Raw genomic sequence first — 22,798 nt, forward strand, 5'->3', positions numbered from 1 at the left:
TTTATGGTTTTGCCATTGGGGCGCTTTGCAGTTTTGGGGTACTTGATACTGCCTTACCGCTGTTATTTTCAGTCTTTGTTTAATTAAAAGGAGACATTTAACCACGTTTGCAGTGACACATGTGAGTTCAGTTCTCGTAATGTTTTCTCCAGCTGAACTCGCGGCGTCACCCCTGCTGCTTTCCACGTCTGAGCGCTGCCAACGCCTGAGCTGGCGCAGCGATGATGGCRCTCAGAGGGAGGCACAACTGGGATTTCTGAAGTAGGCAAAAGACTCCTGCCAAAGCAGAGTATGGCACTGTTTTATGGCATGGAGCATCAGGGTGTTTCACCTGCAGGAGAGGAGGTGGTTACAATTAGCTGCAGCGGGTGCAATGTGCCTTCAGTTGTTGCTGAGCTAGCAAAAGTTAGTGGTAGGGCAGACCAAATGCTTGGGCTGCGGGTTTTGTCTTTAAGGACATTACACCCACACAAGAAATTTTTTGCAAAAGCTTAAATGTGCTCTCATGTAGCGGTGGCAAATCCTTTGCAGACTGGCTTTCAGAGTTGTTCTGAGATTTTTGGGGAGGTGGTCTCATAAGATCCTGATGAAATAACTGCTGTCAATTCTTTTTTATATGAATTTGCTTTTACTTCTACATATAAACATTATATCCTTTTCTTCCCCTTAGTGAGCTACCTTTTCAATATGGAGGACACAGTCTAAATTTTCTCATATCCTTTGGTGTTCCAAAAATGTTGTTATATACATCTATTGAATTTTCTTCTTGTTGAGAATTGCTTGTATATTCTTACAGGTTCTTCTTTAAGGTGCTCCCTAAAATATCACCCATCCACTATCTTTTGAAAAATCCAATAATAAAGAAAGGTTCATATGCAGAAATACAGGCACAGATGTTTAATATGTGTATAAACCTCCGTCTTGGCTGAAGAGTCATATTTCTTTATAAAAACTGGGCTTCCATAATCTTTCACAGAATGGGGGAAGAGGGAGGAAGAGGTTTTACAGTGCTGTAGTGATCAAAATKTAACTCAGTTTACAAAAAGTAAATAGGTAGTCTTATTTGGTAAAATTTCTCTCAGTAATGTGGTCATCAATGACAAACATTAAAATTGCCTATACTCTAGTAATTCATATTTATGTATTGGAAATTGTCTAGTTATATTAAACAATGTTTTCAAACTATTCAAATCCATTTGAGAACCAAATCTGTAGCAGTGGCTGGGCTTTCCACCCTCCTTCTCCCTCCTCACTTTATTTTGACTGGTGCAAGGCAAAATAGCACAAACCTGAACCCTTGTGCTTCTTGGATTCGTATTATATTCTTATCCATGGATGACCTTTTACAAATGACTTCGAATAACTGCAGCTGAATTCAAGCACAAGAGTTGGTAGCGAAAGGTCATACTCTAGTTATACAAAACATAGATAAATTGTTCTCCCCGCAGCGACTGATTGCTGTAGGTTTTTGTTTTGTATCTGACCAATCTTAATTCAAAACCGTGCATTAGGAAAGGTTATGTTCTGCTTTATTTCTCTCTGCCTTTCTCCTAGTTATCTTTCACTATAAAATTACCCTGTTTAGAGTTGGGGKTTTTTTTAATTTTACAGTTAATTTTCTATTTCAAAGGGCTGCTTGCTTCCCCCTTTCCTTTTCCCCTTGTTCTTTACCTGCAGGATTGTCTTGCATATAACCTTCCCTCTAAGCGTGAGCAGCATTTTTCAATGAGCAAGAGTCAGATTCCTATTGGGGAATATTTTACTTCCAAATGGAAAAATATCAGTGAAGTTATTTGAGGCCAGTGTGCTAGGAGCATGCCTTAGAGTGGCGCATTTAGACCTTAAACAAAAAAACATGGCAGATTCAAACAAGTATAGTTCATTTATGTAGCCATAACTCAAAATGGGTAGTAAATTGAAAGAATATTTGTTCTCATCACTACTGGTCACTTCCTGGCCTTATGTTGTATAGACAATTCATCTCTTTTATTTCTGGAATACGGAAACTGTAGACTAAGGCTTCCCATGGAGACTCTGCTGTGGTACTCCACTTTGTAATTAATGCCAAGAAGCTGCATTTTTCCATCCGTGTTTGGACTTGCTATGTGCACATCTTGCATGCGGCTGCTTCTGATTCAGAGCAGAGGAGCGTTGCTGCTGTTTATGGTGCAGTTKTCCTTGCAGGTGAGTCAAAGGAAGGGCTCTGTGGGAATAACCCTGTAGAAGCATGTGTGATGCTTGCCCTTGGCTCTGGTGCCTTTATCTTCATTGGCCGTTTCTGGGCTGTTCAAATTAAGATTGTATGGGTATGGTGTGTTTCAGAGCCAGACTTCAGACCATCCTTACTACAAGTGACAGACCGACAGCTGACCCTCTCTAGGGTACGCCAGAATGAAGATCATGGCTCCATGTGACTTGCCTCAACAGAGTTAATGTGACTGCGAATTTCAACTGCAGTCACATTCCTCCTCTGGGTGGGGGCAGCCATATGTTCTTAATGTGGACAGAAACCAAGCAGGAACCAAAACCAAAGACAGACTGCTGCAAAGTTTCAGCCCTAATGTCAGTGCAATACAGAGTTTCGGCTGCCTTAAAGCAGTAGCAGTGTATATGTCCTTGGCTTTATTTCTGCGTGGGGTTTGTATGCAAGTGCACATGCCCTAGTTGCTCTCCATGGTCTTCCTGTAGAGGAGCTCTTACCTTACTCTTCTYGTACTAAAAGCCAGATAGTTTTCCTTCAATGGAAAAAAAAAAAGGGTCAGCCATCCCTCATTTAACACAGAGAGAAAACCTTGATATAGGAAGCTGCCATGGACCATGGTGGAAGTAACTTCTTTTGAGTCAAAGCCCAGAAATCTATTTTGTGGAAGATAGCCACATAAACAGTTGAGCTTAACACTGGACCGTAGTCAGGAAGGCATTTTAACAGATTATGTGACCTTTCCTCTAGACGATCATAATGTAAAGCACCATTGACATAACAGGCAACATGAAAATGGAGACTGCTGGTCCATGGGATTTCAAATGGAAAAGCAGTGGCCCTTGCAGTCAGCGGCGTGAGAGCTGAGGCAGTCCTTACTGTAGGACTGGGAACACATTGTGATGAAGTTTGAGGAAATGCATCTGCTAAGCCAAAATTAACTTATCTTTGCCTGTCTAATTGCAGATGATTAGGAATCTATGATTTGTTCCATTCAGCTGCTTAAGAGAGCAGGGATCCAAAAAAGTCATGAGGTAGTTAGATACAACAGAAAGCTTTTGAAAGCAGTTGAATAGTGAGCTCTAAACCAAAACTGAAACAAACTATTCTTGTTGCTAGATACAGGATGAATGCCAATAGGCATTGAAAATATACATGACATTCCGTTGGAAACCATCCAAAGCACCATATCAATATTGTACTAATGTTAAAATGAAATATGCTGTCTGGCATGCTTCCATTATCTCAAATCTTCCATTCTTAAGGGAACGCAGTAACAAATCTTCACCTTCCCTTTCACCAGGTATATAAAATGCAACTTTCTAGAAGAAAATCTGCCTGCTAATTCTGGTAGTGGGCATACTGGCAGTGCTTGTTGAAAGAAAATGCTGTATCATCTGGAAATATTAGTCGATGCTGATAAATGAGAGGGCAGGTGAAACACCAAATTCTAAACTAATTTATATTCTGACATTTCCTTGTCTTAAGTATGATTATATACACAATGTTAGTCAATGCAGAATTTGGCCCAGGCATAGATTTTTAAAACAGAATTGCACCCCCACCTTTTWATGCCCAAAAGAATTAATGAACGAGGGCCTTCAATCCTATTAACACTAATGTTTCTTTGTCAGACCAAGAACATTTTCCTCACCCCTCCACTTTTTTTTTTTTTTTTTATTTCTGCGTTAGATGGAAACTGAATGGTGTATGCTAATCAGCAGAAGATGTTTGGCTACTAGAGCTTTCGTAAATGTTCAGTTTCCCAGGGTCCTTTGAACCTCCCAGGRAACAGTTCTGCACCCTTATTAGAGACTGACAATTAAAGGTTTGTTTTCATATCAAAAGCAATCATGAAAAATTAGCTGGGGAGACCTTGGAATGCTGTGAGAATTTCAGTGTTTTGAGATGGCCAGCTTTTCTTCATTTGGTTCAATCAGTATCAACTTGGGTTTCTTTTTATGTTTCCTACTGCCAGGGCATCGTATGAGTTGGCGTTGTGACAACTGAGGAGGATTATGCAATACCATGAAGATGTGATTAATGCATTGTAGGCCACTGTAATCAAATTCAGTTGCGTAATTACCACAGAGGTGCAAAAGTAAGTTAAAGTAGGTTTTGAAGGTAGTGCTATAAACGTGCAGTTTGTTTTCTGAATTCCATGTTAGAAAAAGGACATAAATGCTATGCACATTTGAAGGAGTTGTGTTGCATCAAGTTCATGGAGATTCTGTGATTAATTTACAGGAGATATTTGGTTCTGTCCTAAAATATTTTAGTCTTTGTGTGCCAAATTACAGGCTTCTTAAAAAAATTTGTATCACACCTTCCCAGTTATGAGTCTGAAAAATAAACCTTAGTGCTTTTGCTCAGGCTCCGGGGCCACTGGAAAGAACTGCAGAAGTTGTTCATGAATGGATGCTCTGGTTTCTTTCCACTCTTCAGAAGCTGCTCTGATAGGTTAGTAGGAAATCAGTAATGAAAGTAGGATGTATCACAACCACATGGGTCTCTTGTGTTTAGGTTTATAAAAATAAAGTCAAAAGCTCTTAGTGTGTCTGTCACAAACTGGAAAAACAAGATTAAATTGATATTAGAATATCAGATTCCCTCCCCAAAGCTGATTTCCTTGTAGTGCCATTCCAACTTGCAGGGAAGCAATTATGGCTGTTGCAGAGCAAGACTGAGCTTTGTCATGAGCTGAATCCCTTGCCCTCTGGGATTGGCGGAGAGGAACCTCGTGAAGTTCAACAAAGGCAAGTGCAGGGTCCTGCACCTGGGGAGGAATAACCCCATGCACCAGTACAGGTTGGGGGTTGACCTGCTGGAAAGCAGCTCTGCKGAGAAGGACCTGGGAGTGCTGGTGGACACCAAGTTAAGCATGAGGCAGCAATGTGCCCTTGTGGCCAAGAAGGCCAATGGTATCCTGGGGTGCATCAGGAAGAGTGTTGCCAGCAGGTCGAGGGAGGTGATKCTCCCCCTCTACTCAGCCCTGSTGAGGCCACATCTGGAGTCTGTGTCCAGTTCTGGGCTCCCCAGTACAAGAGGGATGTGGCACTACTGGAGCAAGTCCAGCGAAGGGCYACAAAGATGATTAGGGGACTGGAGCATCTCTCTTATGAGGAAAGRCTGAGAGAGCTKGGCCTGTTTAGCCTGGAGAAGAGAAGGCTGAGAGGAGATCTTATCAACRTGTACAAGTATCTGAAGGGAGSGTGTCGAGAGGATGGGACCAGACTCTTTTCAGTGGTGCCCAGCSACAGGACRMGAGGCAATGGGCACAAACTGAAACACAGACACTTCCATCTGAACATGAGGAAAAACTTTTTCACTGTGAGGGTGACAGAGCACTGGCACAGGTTGCCCAGAGAGGTTGTGGAGTCTCCTTCTCTGGAGATATTCAAAACCCGCCTGGATGTGATGCTGTGCAACGTGCTCTAGGTGACCCTGCTTGAGCAGGGGAGTTGGACTAGATGACCTCCAGAGGTCCCTTCCAACCTCAGCGATTCTGTGATTCTCCTCATTTTTCTCCTTCTTGTTGGAAATCGTCAGAGACTGGGAGCAGGGAGACAGACACAGGATTTCTGTTCTTCCCCTGCCTTCTCATCATGCCAAAAATATTGATAGGATTATCTGAAGACTTAAGGAACAAAACTTTTAATTCCACAGCCTTCCCCTTATTGATGTTGATGATAATTTTTTTAAGGTATAAATTGGGATTTGATCTTTGGAAAAAAAGAAACCCTTTGTTCCTAGGACTTGCAGCAGTCACGTCACATAAATTGGCAGACCAGTGTGTTTAAAAGGATTTTACACCCTAATTAAATGCAGTAGTACTCTTTTGCCTTTTGAAATGAAACTTTTTTTTTCTTTTGCTATATACTGAAGGATTTTGACAGCATGTTTGTTCACTAATGTATCCAACTACTTGAACATAAGAAACAGTATCAAGCTGTTATTTGTTCTGTTTGTACTCGTATTTCCAATCTGAATCTTTTGTACCTGGTGATCTTAATTATATTTGAGCTGGAAGTAGTTTAACATTCAAAAGAATTACAGCAGATTAATCTGTAAACCTGCACGAATATCACATTCCTTTGTATGGAGGTAAGCAGGACATAGTGTGCTTAATTATGTGGTGTTCTCTGTGTRGGTTGCATGCATAAGACTGAAGAGWCCACGTTGCAGTTCCTCGTGACAGCATCAGTTATGACATGCTCTTGTGTCTTGCATTGGTCAGCTACATTATAAAGCATACATTATTCCTTCAGTAAGGTAATTTTCCATATTATAAGAAGTAAGCAAAAAATTGTAAACCCTGGAAACAGGATGTTGATGCCCTGGAAACAGGAATTAGTGTACTAATTAGTGAATGAAAATACAGAGAAATCTTTTAAAGAATGTTTGTTGTAAATGTTTTTTTTCTTAAGTGGTATAGCTTGAGGTCAGCCCAAGGAGGCCATTTATTTCAACCATCCAAAAACAAATAAAGGTGTTATTTTACATTTTTTGTGGATGGAGAGACATTGCTTTAGAGTTACTTAAAAAGCAAATCACTAAAAATAAATTTGGGGTAGGTTTATTTCTCCAGCTCAGGATTCCAAAGTGGCACCAGTTTAGCCTCAATTAGTGTCAGGAGAACAGAGCCTCGGCCAACAAGTATCTTCGTTTGTACTGGTAAATATGTGTCTTTTGACTAAATGTATCGTTGGTGCATGGTTGTCTATGGTTAAAGCCTTCTGATTTGCTTTTAACGTCAAGTCTGGTCAGATGGCACTATTGAGCTGATTTAGGAACAGTTTGCCAGATGACAGGTAGAAAAAACAATTTTTAATATAGTAGGAAAAATATGGGAGGAGAACAGCCCATTCACATGTAATCTGATTTGTGGAAGGTGTGCCTTTTGGACTACGTGGACTACCTGCTGTGCAGCTTCCATACAAATTTCCAGATGGCAGTAAATCTCCCAATTAGTTTGATGTTCATGCATTCATTCATCTTGCATGAGCTGCCACCACAGTGGCTCTGGAGAAACTGATGTAAAAGTTGAATTTAGTGTGTGTATGTCTATGGGTAATGAAACTTCTGGTACATCTCAAGAATGATGTGGATTTCTTGAGACTAACCCAGGTGTTGCCTGTGGGACTGGCTTGCATGTTCTGAAAATTTTGGTTTTATCTGTGTCAAATTGCCTCATGTTCTTTGAATTTGGAGCTGTGTCTCTAGTGGAACTTCTCCAATGCTTCTATTGAATGATAGCAGGGTGGCTTAGAAATGACAAGGCACCTAAACAGAAACATCCTTCTCAAAAATGAGGGTGTCATATATAAACTATGAATTAGTGACTAGTTACTGTATGAGTAATCAGGGGATTTAAAAAAAGGCAGGAGAAACAAAGTTGTGGTTAGTTTCAATACCAAAGCCGCCTTCTTCCCAGCCAAAAATTGAAACCCCTTTCAGTGCTGTGTGTTTGCTGTGGAGGGCTATATCCTTTAAGGATGTATATTAAGATATAGCATTCTTGAGCCTTTTAAAATCCTTTTTTGCTTTTAAGCTGAATTCTGGAGGGACGTTTTTATTTGGTAGTTGCTGTTTTCAAAGGAATATCTCTTTCAAACTTCATGATGATCTATTAGCAATGAGAAAGAGGGAAATAAGAGACTATTGCAATTATGCTAAGGAAGAAAAAAGTATTGTTTTGTGTGTTCATGGTTTTTTTCCCACTTTTCTGTAGTTTTTCCCCTTAAAACAAAAGTATGTTATATACCAGTATTTTGCAGGCTTCCTGATGTAATGGTGCCAATGTATTTCCACCTTAATTTGCTGCATCTCTGTTATTATGGACCTTGGCCTCTTCTGAGTGTACTGCTGACTTTGCCAAATTCATTGAGTTGTTCTGTGATGAGGACAAGGATCATGTAGTGAATAAATGGAGAATAAGTAGTCGATTTGCTGGTGACCTTGAATTTGATCTCCTTTCTATCTTTAACTGGCTAGTCAATCTCTGTCCTGTTTAACCCATGTCGTCATTACTGGTATATCATACACTTGGGCAACTGCCTTTTCATTGGTACTGTTATATTTAAATCACCGAAAGAAAGAACTAAGAGTGATACCATAAATTCTTCACATTTTCCTTAACGGTGTCAGCAATGGTCAGAAAGGTCTTTCCCAGTATTTCTGTTCATTTTTATATTTGTCTGAGGTAGAAACTGCAGGTTTGATTGATATTGCAATTTGCATCTTGAGGCATCACTGTAAATACAATGGCATGAAAGGCTACTCTTGCGGAGCTCACTTTTCCCTCTGGGCTGACTTTAGAAACTCATTGATGTCACTTCCTTCCTCAGTCAGCAAGTGAATTTTCACTAATTCTCAAGACCAGCTGTCCATGCTGTCAACAGAAAGTTATTAAAATTCCTTTAAAGTGAATCAAAATAGCCTAAAAACAAATGTACTGGGAAACAGGAAAGCATCAGTATTCAAAGTCCACAAACCTTTGAGCAAAATAGTGTTGATCTAACCAGAGATTTCAAACACCCTGCTTTCTTAGTAACTTGTATATCATTAGAGGATGCTAAAAACACATATTCCTTTAATCTTCTATTGCCAACAATTTATTTGGTTAAAAAGTTAGTTACCAGAATAAGTTCCATCACTCCCAAAGATGAGCTCGGTGAACAAGGGAATACCTTTTGGGAAGTCTCCCCTAAACAGTATTTCTGTTTTTTTTTCCTTGGAGCCAAAAAAGCATTATTTTTATATTTAGCAAACAAAAACACAACACAAGCATGCAGGAAATAATTATCGTAAGAGACAATCTTATAAGATAGCCTGAAGTAACTATCTTTATCTAGATCATCTATAATGCTTTCCTTGAGAAGAGTATTCTCAGGGACTGGTAGTGAAGATGATTTTTATTTAACTAGTGATATTTTTATGTTAACACTTAAAATCTTTTCACCTGGTTTTAAAAACTGTATCTTATGCCACACAGCAGTACAAAAAAATTCTGTTGAAATGGAGCAACATTGACAGTCCTGAAAGAGGCAGCCACCAGTGCTCTGCAGAAATAGGCTCCCCTGCCAGTTACTAGTGATATTGACAGGTTGTAAACAGAGTCCTATCGTTATTACCCCAAAAAACTCTGATGGATACATGTAGACCTAGCTGGATAGGTAAGTGTGAAATTCCTGACTTTCCCCAATACGTGTGGATGGTCTCCAATAGCAAAGGGAGGGTAATTGAAACCAGCTGCTCTTCTGACAGCTACTGCATGGTAGCAGTTGATGAGGCCAGAGCACTGTCCTTTCGGATCTGAAAGGAAAGAATACGTCTGAGATGTCATTGCTGGTAGGATCCCGGGCAGTTGTAGGAAAAGCAGCATTCTGCCAAGGCTTTGGTTGTATCTTCAGCAGCGCTGAGCACCGCTGCAGAAGGCAGCCAGGAGGAGTGAGCAAGGCCATAATTCAACTCATCACTTCATGCCAGATTGTCAGGGTAGGATTTCTTCTCTGAGCCTGCTGGGGGCTAACTTCAGTCATCACGCGTGCACAAACTTGTATCATCAGTTAACTGCAGAGGCCGCTTTTCTTCTCAGATGTTCAAATCCGGAGCTGGATGCTGCCAGTGTCTCAGTCGCATATTCCTGCAGCAGTGCATCTCGCAAAGTTAATTAAGGGGCTTCTTAGTGCATATTTGAAATTCGTTGTCTTCACTTCAAATGTTGTAATGCCTTGTGGGGCACCAGGCTAGTAAAACTGGCTTCCTATCTCAGCCTTCTTTTTATGACATCTTGATTAAGAGGGTTTGTTTTTTCTTTCACCGCTTTAAGTGGATTTCCATTTTGAAGGTTTTTCCAAGTCATTTATACATGTTAAACGCTACTGTTTAATTAGAACTTGTTTGGKTTTTTTTGTTGTTGATTTCACTGTTCTTGTTGCATATRTGTGTGATCGTATTCATTAAAATGTGTACAAACTAATTATTTTTGTTCTCTTTCAGTGTCTGGAGAAGAATTGCAACAACAGATAATTAATCAGGTATTTTGACATTTTCATACTTTTTGTTACTTAATTTTTCATGTAGAAAAATTGTAGCAATTACAAAGAGGAGAACTTCATAGGACAAGCTAAAATTAACTGTATAGGTATGTTAAGTACCATGTATCAGACCACGGCCTGGCTCTGCAGATGTGCTGAATTCACAAGAGTAATCATCCTTTTGATTTAAATATAAGATTTGCCATTTAAGCAATTTAGTACATCTCCTTATTGATGTCTTGAAGGTGAGGATACAGATCAACAATTTGTCCACTGGTATCAAATTTTGTAGCATAGAACTGTGTTTTTGTTGTTTTTTTTTTTAATTAATGGTTTAGTTCTCCTGTTTGCTAGCATTGCTTTTAAAAGCCAGAAAACTATTGGTATGAAATGTGTGCATGCCACACGTAGATTATATCTTTCAATGTTGTTTAGGTTTTATTTCTGCGATGAATTTTCATTGAGGCGTCACTAAACTGTGACATTGCTTGTGGAGGTATTTTCTATCCTGTCTTTATTACTGCATCAATTAGGGGAAATTACTTGAAAAATAACTTTTAAATATTCTTATATTTAGCATTTCAATCTCAGGAAAATAATATAAGGAACTATACTGAAATAAAATTTCCCTTAGCCAAAAAGGGAGGAGGAAAGCCACAGTTTGCTTTTCTGAAATGTATGCTGGTCCTGAATGAAAAGACTTGACTTGTACAGAAGTCACATTCACATTCCTCATTCACAGCTTGTTGTCCTCTTACTGAATGTTGTTATCCAAACGGCATAAAACCAGGTATTTTTAGCATTTGTGAGATTTATTTTGAAAAGTCACTTACAAACAGTTTAATGACTGCTTTTTTTATACCAGTAGCCGTCTTCAGAGTAGCTATTGGTGCAGATGACTACCTTGGTTTTATTTTGTCTTCTCTGTTCATTTACACCCCTAAACCATAAGAAGAAGTGGTGCTAAAGGGGTATAGTTGGGCTTCGTTGTCACATGCACTTCACTGCCTTCTGAGGAAGGAAGGAGGTGACTAGAAACTGTAATGGCCATTTTCAATATAGGTTTGACCACAAAAGGAAACAACTTGAAAGCTGCAGCTAGTAGGAACAGATAAATTTATAGCAGCCCACCAGTGTGAATACCTGACAGCTTTGCATGTCACCACCAGTACAACAGCCCTTATCCTACCTTTGGCAGGCTTTCTTCCAAGTCCTAAGTTCTGGCATTGGGCATCATAATGCCCATTTACCTAACTTCTATTGGTGATCTGATTATCTAGACTGAGGGCTAACCATCCAGGTGATTACCCACCTAAGGCATTTGTGCACAGCCGTGTTTGGGTCGAAAAGCATTTTGCCTGCTGTGGCAGAGCACTGCGCTGATGTTGCTATGTCATTTATGTGCTCTGAGCTGGCATCACTCCTGACCAAATAAGCCCTTTGGTCTGGAAGCTTATGGGAAGCCTGGTCCTGAGATACCTAGTAATAGCCATGGTTTTGTTCTGTCAGAGTTGTTATAACCTTCCTATTATCTTGAATAATTGATGGCTGAACATATTTAGCCCAGAATATACCATTACATCAGGCAAAGAAAAATCTTCATTTTTTCCTAAACAAATGCAGAACTATTCAGAAACTTCATGGACGTTGTGTACTTTTGCTGAGAATTCATGTCCTAAAACAAGCCTAATTAACTTGTATAAATTGCATTTGAAAATTAACTTGAAATGTTTTGTGACAGCACTTTTGGGAGTGCTTATTGTCCAGAAGGGGGGGCAGTTGTATTTTTGAAACACAACTTGAGGCTACTTTGGCAGGGCTGGGGATGGATGATTGGAGACCTAACTCTGCACATTTTCTATATGACAAAATCAGCTCAGTGGAAGACATTGACCTTCTCTGAGGAAGAGCATGTTGTGATAAATAGGACATTTGTCACAATTGCAAAGGATGGATTAGATGCCATACTTTGCATTTCCAGCCTTGGTCCTTCCCTGCATGCCACTGTCTTGCCCTCCTAGAATTGCTCATCTGCTCTGTCTGCAGTTAACTAAGGAATATCTAATTTTACAGTAAATTGCATTGCCTTAATGTGGTGGTGGGTGTACCCAAACAAAGCTGTAAAAAGTTGGTTTGTAGTTCCACTTAAGTCAGTGCACCATCACTGAATTAAACTGCCTGCCAGAAATTTTAGTGGGTGAGAAGTCGTTCTTCAGAAGATAAATGGTGTTACAATTTGACAGGAGCAGGAGTGTGGAGGGGCAAATATCAAGGAATGTCTTGTTGAGAGGTGACTGAAAAAAGGGAGGGGACTGGGAAACAATAAAGCTCCTGTCTTAGTGGTCTCCTGCTAGGTTAAACCCTCACCAACTCTGGGGATTCGTGACACCTTGCATCCTGAAGACCCCTGTTGTTTTCTGTTTGGTTCTTAGTTCCTTCTAAAGTCTAAGCAAAGTTTCATGAAATATGGCATAGATATATCACCGGGGTAATCTGCTTCCAAAAAAATGCCTTGAGTACAGTTATCAGCTTCACTGGCTCATGTTCCATTTGATCTTGAGGCATTTGCTGGCTTTCCTTGGGCACCTTTTTGTTGTTTATATGTGTAAGTATGTGTGTGTGCATGTATGTTTAACTACAGCAGTCTTCTTCCACAGCCTGAGCAGAGTCATCCAGAAATGTTATGCACTCTGCTTTTCAATACCTGCTTTTACTACATTTGTAACTTCAGGGTAAATCCTGGTACCTGTGTACAACCTGATTAGCTGTGGAGGATATTAGCTATTGTGAGGGAAAATGCAAAGAGACAAGAACAAACCTTGCTCTTTAATTGTGTAACAGTCCTGGCTAAAAAGTACATTATAGACTGCCTGTTGAAATGTGTCTGAAGGCAATCCTTTATGTTTCATCTTTACCACTCAGGTTTGTCTGTGTTGTGGTCTTAATGTATATTCCTACATGTGGTTTTGCCCAGTGCCTCCTAGAAGTTCTGCAGGACTATCAAGAATACACATATTTGTAATCTGAATCTGTAGCTCTTTGCGTGACCAGGTTTTGGGGTTAAAATCACATCTGTGTTTGAGCTCAGACTTGAACCTGTCCCCTCTGCAGTGAAATTGCAAGCCAGGTCAGCAGGCTGGCTGCTGGGAGTCCTCCACAATATCTTTCCTGTTGTTTTGTCCCTGAGGAGCTCTTTCTTCAAGGCAAGCTCTCTTGCAGTGGCATAGCCATTTGTTAGAGTCTTTGAACATCTCTGTCAGGGAGCATTTCCCTTTCTGCACATGGGGATGAGCAATGATCATGGATGATTTGTTCATGCTTCAGTATCCATGTGGTGTAACAAACCTACATCAGTATGAGCAAAAACTTTGCAGTTCAGTCCAGATGCCTTGCCTTTCCTTCTGCTCTGCAGTGTTCTATTTCAGTACCCCTGTCCCCTTCCATCCTTTCATGTGATCTAGCTAGGAAAAGCTCCATGTTTGCTGGTTTCCAAGTGCTGCTACCTTGTGCTTAAGTAGTGAAGTGGGCACGTTCCCTGCTTCCATTATCCCACTCCTGTGTTCACATTCCTCAGTGTTACTTTGTTCCCCCCAAATTAGGAGTTTGATAGTCCCCAAAAGAGCAAGTGTATTTAGTCCACTAAACAAACTGAAGTATTATTTCATTTTCCTGTGCTTCATAGAATCACAGAATAGTTGAGRTTGAGAGGGACTTCTGGAGATTGTCTGGCCCAACCCACCTGCTCAAAGCAAGGTCAGCTAGAGCAGATTGCTCAGGATGGTGTCCAGCCAGGTTGTGAATATCTCCACAGACTGAGATTCCACAACCTCTCTAGGCAACCTGTTCCAGTGTTCAATCACTYTCATGGTAAAAAAGTTTTTTCTTATGTTCAGCTGGAATTTCACGTGTTTCAGTTTGTGCCCATTGCCTCTTGTCCTGTCACAGGGCACCACTGAGAAGAGTCTGACCCTGTCTGCTTTAGCCCATCCCATTAGATATTTATAAACATTGCCAAACAGGTCCCTGAACAGGCCAAAGTCTGCTCTCCTGTTGCCTGAAGTTGTGATCCTGCTTTTTGCCTTGGAGTTCAGGATTCTGCAAGGAGGGACCATCTCATGGTCACTGCAGCCAAGGCTGTGGGCAGCCTTCACATCCTTACCCAATTCTTCCTTGTTTGTAAGTGTGAGGTCCAGCGGAACATGTACCCTTGTCAACTCCTCAATCACCTGTGCTAGGAAGTTGTCATCAGTGCACTCCAGAAACCTCCTGGGTTGCTTGTGCCGTACTAAGCTGCCCTTCCAGCAGGTACCAGGGTGGTTAAAGTCTCCCATGAGGACCAGGGCCTGCAAACTCGAGGCTTCTTCCAGTTGTCTGAAGAAGACCTCATCCACTTCCTGACCAGCAGGTCTGTAGCAGACACCCACTACAATGTTGCCCAGGTTTGTCTGCCCACTAATCCTGACCTGTGAGCTCTCAACTGGCTCATCGTGCATCACTAGGCAGAGCTCCAGGTATCCCTGCTGCTCTCTTGGCTAAGAAAGCTCCCCTTCCTTGCTGTCCCAGCCTGTCCTTCCTAAAGGGCCTGTATCCATCCATGGCAGCACTCCAGCCATGTGAGCTATCCCACTGTGTCTCTGTGATCCCAATGAGATCGTAGCCCTGCAACTGCACACAGATCTCTGTTTCCTCCTGTTTGTTCCCCATGCTGTGTGCATTAGTGGACAGGTACTTCAGGGAGGCCCCTAGTCATGCTGATTTCCCAGAAAAGGTGCGAGAGTTTTTCTCATCGTGCTGTCCCATAGGCACTTCCTTATTTATGTGCATATGCTTGAGGTGGGCTGCTTTCAGCCATGTTTTCTTGATTACAAGGTCCCTCCTGCTCACACCACCCTGCACACTTCTGCAAGCAGCAGAAGTTGCATTTTTTTTTCAGACTCACTTATCATTATGTAGTATCTGATCAGACAGGAAAATCTGGACAGGAAAATGGTTCACATCTCCAGACAGAAATCTAGTCTGTGCACATAACATTTTTTTTCTTCTAAGCTGATCAAGGCTGCTCCTGATACCTTTCTCTATCTCTTAAAGTTTAGATAACGCAGTAGTCCTTCGCTGATGAAATAATATGTAGTACAGAGATGGTGAATCTCAGAAACATGCAGGAGGAAGTATTATTCAAATAAGAACAGCAGACACTTGTATTTGAGAACCTTTTTCAGTATCCCTTTGAAGGAAACAATTTCTGGGGCTGAATAAATAGGAATATATATGCAGTATGTACCAGGATGTTAAGAGAAACATATCTTTGATTTTATGTGGAGTGATTCTTCTTGTGGAAAAACAAAGATTAGTGTAGGCAAGACTGTCTGGATGTTGAGCACAAGTGTTAGAAGAATGATATGAGGTATGAGGAATAAAAGGCAAGATGAACCAGGAAGTTGAGTTATGATTCTGACTCTCAGCTTGCCAACTGTCAGTTCTTGCTTTGTAAAATAGCAAGGACTTTTCACCAGTGTTGTACAGAAATTAATAATAACAGTATTCACATAAGGACAGGTAATAACTGCCTACCTTGTTTTGCAGACATGGAAGAATGAAGTGTGAAAGTCAAGTACCTTGCTCAGAGTTACAAAACCAAACTCTGTGGCTCTGGCCCGTGCATCTACTTGTAAACACAATGCAGTTCTCTAATTTTTCCTCCACTTCAAAGAGGGATTGGGGTTGAACGAGTTAGTGTTTGTGTGGCAAACTGAAGATCTGTAGCCCTACTTATAGATTAATGCATGCTGAGGAAATAGCTATACAAAAAACCTGCCACAGAATAAACTAGGATGTTTCCTCTTACCCGTGATAAATGTGAGGTAGTTCCCTTCAGTGAAAATAGGATACGTTACTTTATACTTAACATGAAGAGAGTGTGTGCAATGCATAATTCCTGTTGCAAATTCACAGCCTATCTTGTCCCACAGTAATTCATGAATATGATCAATTCTCAAGTATTACTATTTTTGTAAATTCAAGCACATGAAATTGTCTAAAAGTGTATGCAGGTAGTCAAATTCAGGTGTCCTGCTTATGCTGGAAAATAAGCATGTTTACCTGCAGACAAGATGGAAATGGATTCTGTTTACCAGCAAAAAATCCCTATGGATCTTATGGCAGCCACTAATGTGAGAAATATTGCCATGTGTGCAAAAGTACAGTGTTATATTACAAGCCTCTCTTCTCAAAAGGGATGGTGGGTTTTGTGGGGAAGGAGTACAGTTGTTTATTTGTCTTCATTTTTACATCTTTCTGGTTATAAATGCCCTTGGTTCCCTAGGGAAACTTTCTCAGGCACATTGCCTGGCCATCTTCCTGCCAATGCTTCCTCACTAGCATTTGAACCCAGCGCCAATTTTAACCTACTCTGATGAGGAGCTAAGAGGAGAGGTCGAAGATGTGCAGAGCAGCAGCTGGTTAGAGGAGAAAATATTGTCCTCGCTGAGGAAAAGGCAGTCAGTCATATCACATCTCTGTATCCTTTTCAGGAGAGGGCCAAGAGCTGGCCAGGGGATCTGAATATGGCTGTATGGCCTCTGTGTTGCCCGCTGCTGGGAGATGGGGAAGGACAGGAGCTGGGAGTGCTGGCCAAGGAGACACGGGATAGGGGAAATATGATACAAGCCCCTGCAAAACTAGGCCATCACTTGTTTTGCTGCTTGTAAGAGCAGCTTGTTGAACAGCTTGTTTATAGCTCAATGTTTGCAACTGAAATAATTCCTTTAAAGTAATTGTTGGAAAGGATTTGGTACCCGATTCAAAGACCTTTGCACCTAGAATTGCATTGTTTCCCCTTACAACATGTGCTTTTTGCCCTGGTTGTGAATGCAGGTATCTTAACAGACATCCATGCTCCACATTTGGCTATTCAGAAGGACATCTAAGCACCTATTTAAACAGCTAAGTCTTTGTTGTAGTTCAGGAGAGCAGATTAGGAAGGAAACTGAAAGATTCGATTTCAGTTGAATTTGAAAATTCAACCTAGATCCAGAGTTCTGATAACCTCTGCTCATTTGTCACCTACCAGGATGGGCAGCTGAGCCTGGCAGGCTTGTTCCTCTGCATGTGTGGATGAGCCCTGGTGTTGGCAAGACTGATCCAACCCAGGCCCCTCCTAGGAATCCACAAATGCCCGTATAAGCAGAAAAGCTCACACCTGGCAGATTGCATGAAGCACAGACATGCCAGGCTCTCGTCTTAAAACAGCGTTGGTCTGTCTTTGAAAAGTAAGTCGGTAACTAGAGCAGTCATCCCTGATGTAGGGAAGTCCAGGTTCATTTGCTTCCTCTGTCTAAGGCGATTCAAGCCTACAACCTCCAGAGTTAAATGTCCCAGAGTCTGATCACCCTCCCAGGAGATACATGTTGAACCTGCGCAGGCAGACAGAGTCTCCTATGGTGGGGTGGGTGCTCTAACCACCAGCTGCCAGGACGCCATCTTACTACCTCTGGATAGAGAAATGTTGGTGTATAGCCTCAGGTGTCAGCCCTCGTTTTGGGAAAGAAAACAGATATTGTTTAAAATATGACATGTGCTCAGAAATGCCTGCCTGGCTTGAGTTGTGAACATGCAAGAGTCATTATTTATTTTCCTCTTCATAATATGACTGTTTATATGAAATATCATATAGTTGGAAGTGATGATTTTGAGAATTGCATTTGTCAACAGAGAGAGCTGTTTAGGTTATTTGACTTGCTTCTGTGCTTTAAGTTATGGAAAAATAGGCACCTTAACATTATTTAATGAGCTCAAATATGAGACCAGTATGTAATATATTGAGATTACCTGAAAATCTGTCATCTTCAGATTTAAACTCCTTATATAAATAAAATAAACCTACCAGTCAGCAGAACTGGAGAATCTTTTTTTCTAATATTCTCCTTCATAAAATGAGTATCTTGTGCTTACTTTGAGTCCATTTTGAATTTCACGTTGTTTAAGCTGCTTTACTGTGAGTTCCTATTATTCCATATAGAAATACGAGTGAGTACTGAGTGAAGATTTCTGGTCACTGACTGCAGTGACTGACTTAGGTTTCATTAATAGAATATGCAAAGGAGAAGGACAGAGCTCAGAATTAAAAACTGTTGGAACATGGTAGATTATTTGTACTGCAAATGAGCAAGGCTGCRTAGGAAGGAGGCAAGGGTGAACTTGGCCGGCTGTAAGTGTTCCATGATCGGAAAGTTGCTTTTTTTACTAACAAAGCATTTTAGCAACATATTTCGAGACAAGCACTCTGTGTAAACTGGATGCAGTCTCTATCTAAACACAAGTTGTCTGGGCTGTAGCAGCTCTATACTTATTTAAAAATCTGTGGGTTATGCAGTGAAGAAACCCAGACCCATTAAAATGTTGTCAGAAAGCTAGAGAGGTACCTTCAGCATTGTGCTATTCAGAAGGCAAATAATCATTACTATTGACCTTGAGACATCTCCAGTAAGCTAGAGATGATGACTATTAGTAATAAGAAGGTGGGGCAGTTATTTTTAATGTCAATACTTTGTCACAGTTGTCTTGGTGAATCTTTAATCTGTCATACAAACTTACRTGACCTTGTGAGTTTCCAATAACCATGGCATCTTATTTGGAACTTTTTCTATTGGACTGTGCTTTGATCTTTCTTATCCTTATCTTTTTTGAGCATGTTTTGGAGAAATCAAAGGTTTTGCCTGTGAGGGCAGATACAGGAGGGAATTAATTTTGGATTTGAACAAGAATTGGCAAGTAAAATTAAAGATTAATTTCCTTCATTCAGGTTGCTGACCATACAAATCAGCTTTTTGAGGTGGCTTGTGCAGACTGTCTTGCTTCATTAGCTTGGGTGACTGCTTTCTGTGTATAAAGGCAGGAAAGCAGGGAGAGGAGGGGAGCCCAAAGCAGCACCTGCACTGTATCTGGGAGGGCCTTGGGCAAAGATTAAAAATAGATTCTCCCAGTTCCCTTGTTAAATGACTTACGTTACTCTTTACCCTGTCCTGTTGGGCTTCTCCACGCTCCCCATGGCCTGTGGACCTGGGTTGTACACCCCTAAAACCAGCTCGGGGTTGGTGCTGCTCCTTCAGATTTTTCCACATCAGCTCATTTCCTGACACACTGCCACACCACATTTAAAAAAAAAGAACTCCCCCCTCCTGCCCTCTTCCTCCTCATCACTCCCTTTGTCTGTCGCCTTGCTGTAACTCCAAGTCACCCTGTTGATGAGACCACATAGCCTTCTGCTAACAGATTCAAGGAGAAATAGACACTGACTCGCCAGCTGTATTTCAGAAAGCAGCATTTAAAGTTATCTGTATCCATTAATTAAAACTTAGCTGCTGTATTTTTTTATTATTATTATTACCATTAGTTATTCTCTTTTGTGTCTGACTTGGTGTTCATAAGTACCTCCCTTTAACCAAACTGTTTTTTAACTACAAAATATAAAATTTGCCTCCTTCTATGCAGGAAGCTCTGATCATCTCATATGCTCATTTCTTTTTTATTTTTTCTTTTTCCCACTTGTTTATTAATCATCGAAATGCTTGGTACAAGTGCATATGTTCTAGGGATACATATGTTATAGGAAAATGTTGTGTCTATCATAGCAAAGTTTTGCCTCTAAGGCTTATGAATGATCATGCCATGTAAGAAATATTCCTAGATCTTAATCTGTCGGAAAGATAAGCCTGCTGCTATTTTGTGATCTTTTGAGAACTTTAGAGACAGAAAGAGCTATGAAAGTTCAAAGTTCTATTCTTCCTCTTCTGTAATGGARTTCTGTATAAACCACAAGGCAATATTATATCTCTCTGAAAGAAGCACCTCTACTGAATTTGCACTGTTCACAAGCAATATGTGTGTGAACTCTGGCTTGTGAGATATGTAGCAGTGATGATTTTTCCTGAATAAATTGGATAAGCCAAAAATTCATTACTCCACTGGGAGGAGAGGGGCTAGTGGTGCTTATCTCCGGAGTAGCTGTTTTAAGCACGAGTGATAAATCAAGAGGTTTTTCTCCACTGCACGGAAGGTGAGGCACCTCATCAGCATGTATTTCCTGACACTGCCATCCTTCATTGGGTGACCACTTGAGTTGTCTTCCCCCTGAGAGCTCCTTTAGGGACTTGTTCAGCTCACCAACTTTACACTACACAGTTTCTCTGATGTGGGAAGGTGATGAGCGTATGTCCCTGTTGCCTCGGATGGCATTGCAATCAAGGAGTCTGGCCGTTCCAAATTATGCTTAGCAAATACTATTCTAGCACAGAAAGGTTAAGGATAGTCTCTACTTTTGGCAAGCTCAAAAACACTTGCACATACATGGTATGTATTGTTTTACATGTTTTTACACTTAAAGTGAGGTAGCAATAGCTCCAGGCTTCACTGATGCATGCTGGAGGTAGGAGTCATGAGAGCTTTTCCTCATATTTCAACTACATGTTAATTCTGACCCCCAACTGCCACAGTCATGGACCTCTACTTATGAAATTCTTCTAGTTGTGCCCAATTAAGTGTTTAGGTTGAAATTATGTATTATCTTTTCAAAGACTCACACCTCCTACCTACAATCCAAGTAAGAAGATATTTCTTTTACAGTTCTTCAGTATTCATATTGCCTATGTTTAAAGACCTGAATCTGGAGGTTGATCTCCCTGTGCTCCCTAATCAATGAGGAGTCAGAGAGTGAATTGAATAACAAACCTTGTCTCAGAAGAGCCCCTTTCTCTGTTTGGTTTCTACAGGGAGATCCTAGGGAAACAAGTAGAGCCCTGAAATTAGGTGAGCATTGTGATATAATCCTCACGTTAGAAGCCATGTTGAAGAAATATGTTTATACACTGAAATAACATATCTAATGATCTCAGTCCATGCTGAACTTTGGTACTGTCTCAGTATATCTAGTACCAAAGGACTGGAATATAAGATTAGATACAGGGTGCTCCAAGCATATACTGTATTTCTAATGCCTGTCACTTCATCAGTAAGGGGGCTGTGTCCCCCATCATGTGTAGGTTTCTGCAAGTGTGTACTGCAGAACCCCTGCCTAGAGTTGATCTTTGTCCAGAAAACACAAATGTTCCTTCCTTATGAATATTTGTCTTTCATAAGTTTCATTTGGAAAAAAATATTTCCAGCCTGCTCTTGTCTTAAAGAATGAAGTGAAGTTTTTATCACCTTTGAACACCCATGTTTGCAGAGCACCCACATTAGGTATTTAATATAATAGTGCTGAGAGAGTCCTTGGGGCACTCAGACCTGCCACAGTTACTTGACTAGTGAAAGTGACAGTGAAAGTGAAACCCCAGTGAAAAGCRCAGTGCGGTATACTCCCAGGTGATTCATGCAGTTGCTCCTAAGAAGCATCATAAAGACTATTTGAGGCAGCCTGTGTTACAGGACAGGAGATATATTAGCTAGATGTTGAGAAACCAGACATTACTAATACCCAAAATGTAGTTATTTAATAGCACAGAAGAGCACGATACAACAGAATCTTTCTTTCTTCCTCTACCCCACGTTTTCTATTGGGCTTACTTAATTTTATTATTCTGGTTAGTAAAAATGAAGATCCAACACTAAAACATTTATAAAATACAGCGCTGTCTGCACTGCAAGCAATTAAATCTTTGTAAATCAGCTCTGGAATATCATTCTTCCCAATACATCATTATCTCTTTGCATGGCAGGATGCTCTAATTGCAAACTGTCTAGATGAGATCCCACCAGTGCATTGTAAAACTACCACAAAGTGTAATTGGATGAGTCTTAACCATTCTTGGCAGTAGTCAATCTCTTCCACCTCAGTGGCTTGTGAAGGTACTAAGGGAAAAGACAGCTTTGATGTGCATAAAAGAAGGTAATAGCTACTTATTTCTACAGTGAGGAGAAATCCTTTTGTGAATGGGGGAGGAGCAGAGACTCTCCAGTAATAAAAATGTAGAAAAAATCCGTGAACCCGTTAATGACCTCAGAAATGCCTTTTGCTTCAGCAGCTTCACTGAGCTGCCTGCCAGTAGCCAAACACCACACAGACTCTGTTAAATTCCTTTTTTCTTCGTATTTAAACTAACTTTTAAGTCTTTCTCTGGTTCCTGTTTAGCCAAAGAGAGACAGAGGTTATGTGCATACTCTTCTAAATTAGACCCATGGCCGTTTCATAACTTCCTTTCATATGCATAAGTGCAAACAGAGAACATGGCACTCTGCATAATTTCCGGCAAGGGTGCAACACTTCATTGAATTTTAATTCTCAGATGAAAGGTACGCAACCTGCTGCATAGGTTGTCAGCATGTCTCAAGGACAGCTTTGCTTCTGTCCAAGGTGGCCACAGAGCTCATTTCCCATGCCAGTAAACTAGTTCCCAAACATACTTGCTCTTTAGGAAGCTTTGAATGGCCATCTCTGTACTTGGACACTTGTCTCAAAGAGTATGGTAGAAGCTTTTCACAGAATCACAGAATCGCTGAGGTTGGAAGGGACCTCTGGAGATCATCTAGTCCAACACCCCTGCTCAAGCAGGGGCACCTAGAGCAC

At 40.8% G+C, this 22,798-nt stretch overlaps 1 protein-coding gene across 1 annotated transcript in view; it reads left to right on the top strand.

Moving 5' to 3' along the window:
• CHST9 (carbohydrate sulfotransferase 9) overlaps window positions 1-22,798 on the top strand; it is an 87,776-nt gene that overhangs the window by 58,252 nt on the left and 6,726 nt on the right. The window contains exon 2 of the mRNA XM_026059179.1: window positions 10,202-10,239. Coding sequence (XP_025914964.1) covers window positions 10,202-10,239 — 38 coding nt within the window. The remainder of the gene's footprint in view (window positions 1-10,201; window positions 10,240-22,798) is intronic.

This window comes from Apteryx rowi, unplaced genomic scaffold (assembly GCF_003343035.1).
Source record: "Apteryx rowi isolate R43461 unplaced genomic scaffold, aptRow1 scaffold_153, whole genome shotgun sequence".
NCBI lineage: Eukaryota > Metazoa > Chordata > Aves > Apterygiformes > Apterygidae > Apteryx > Apteryx rowi.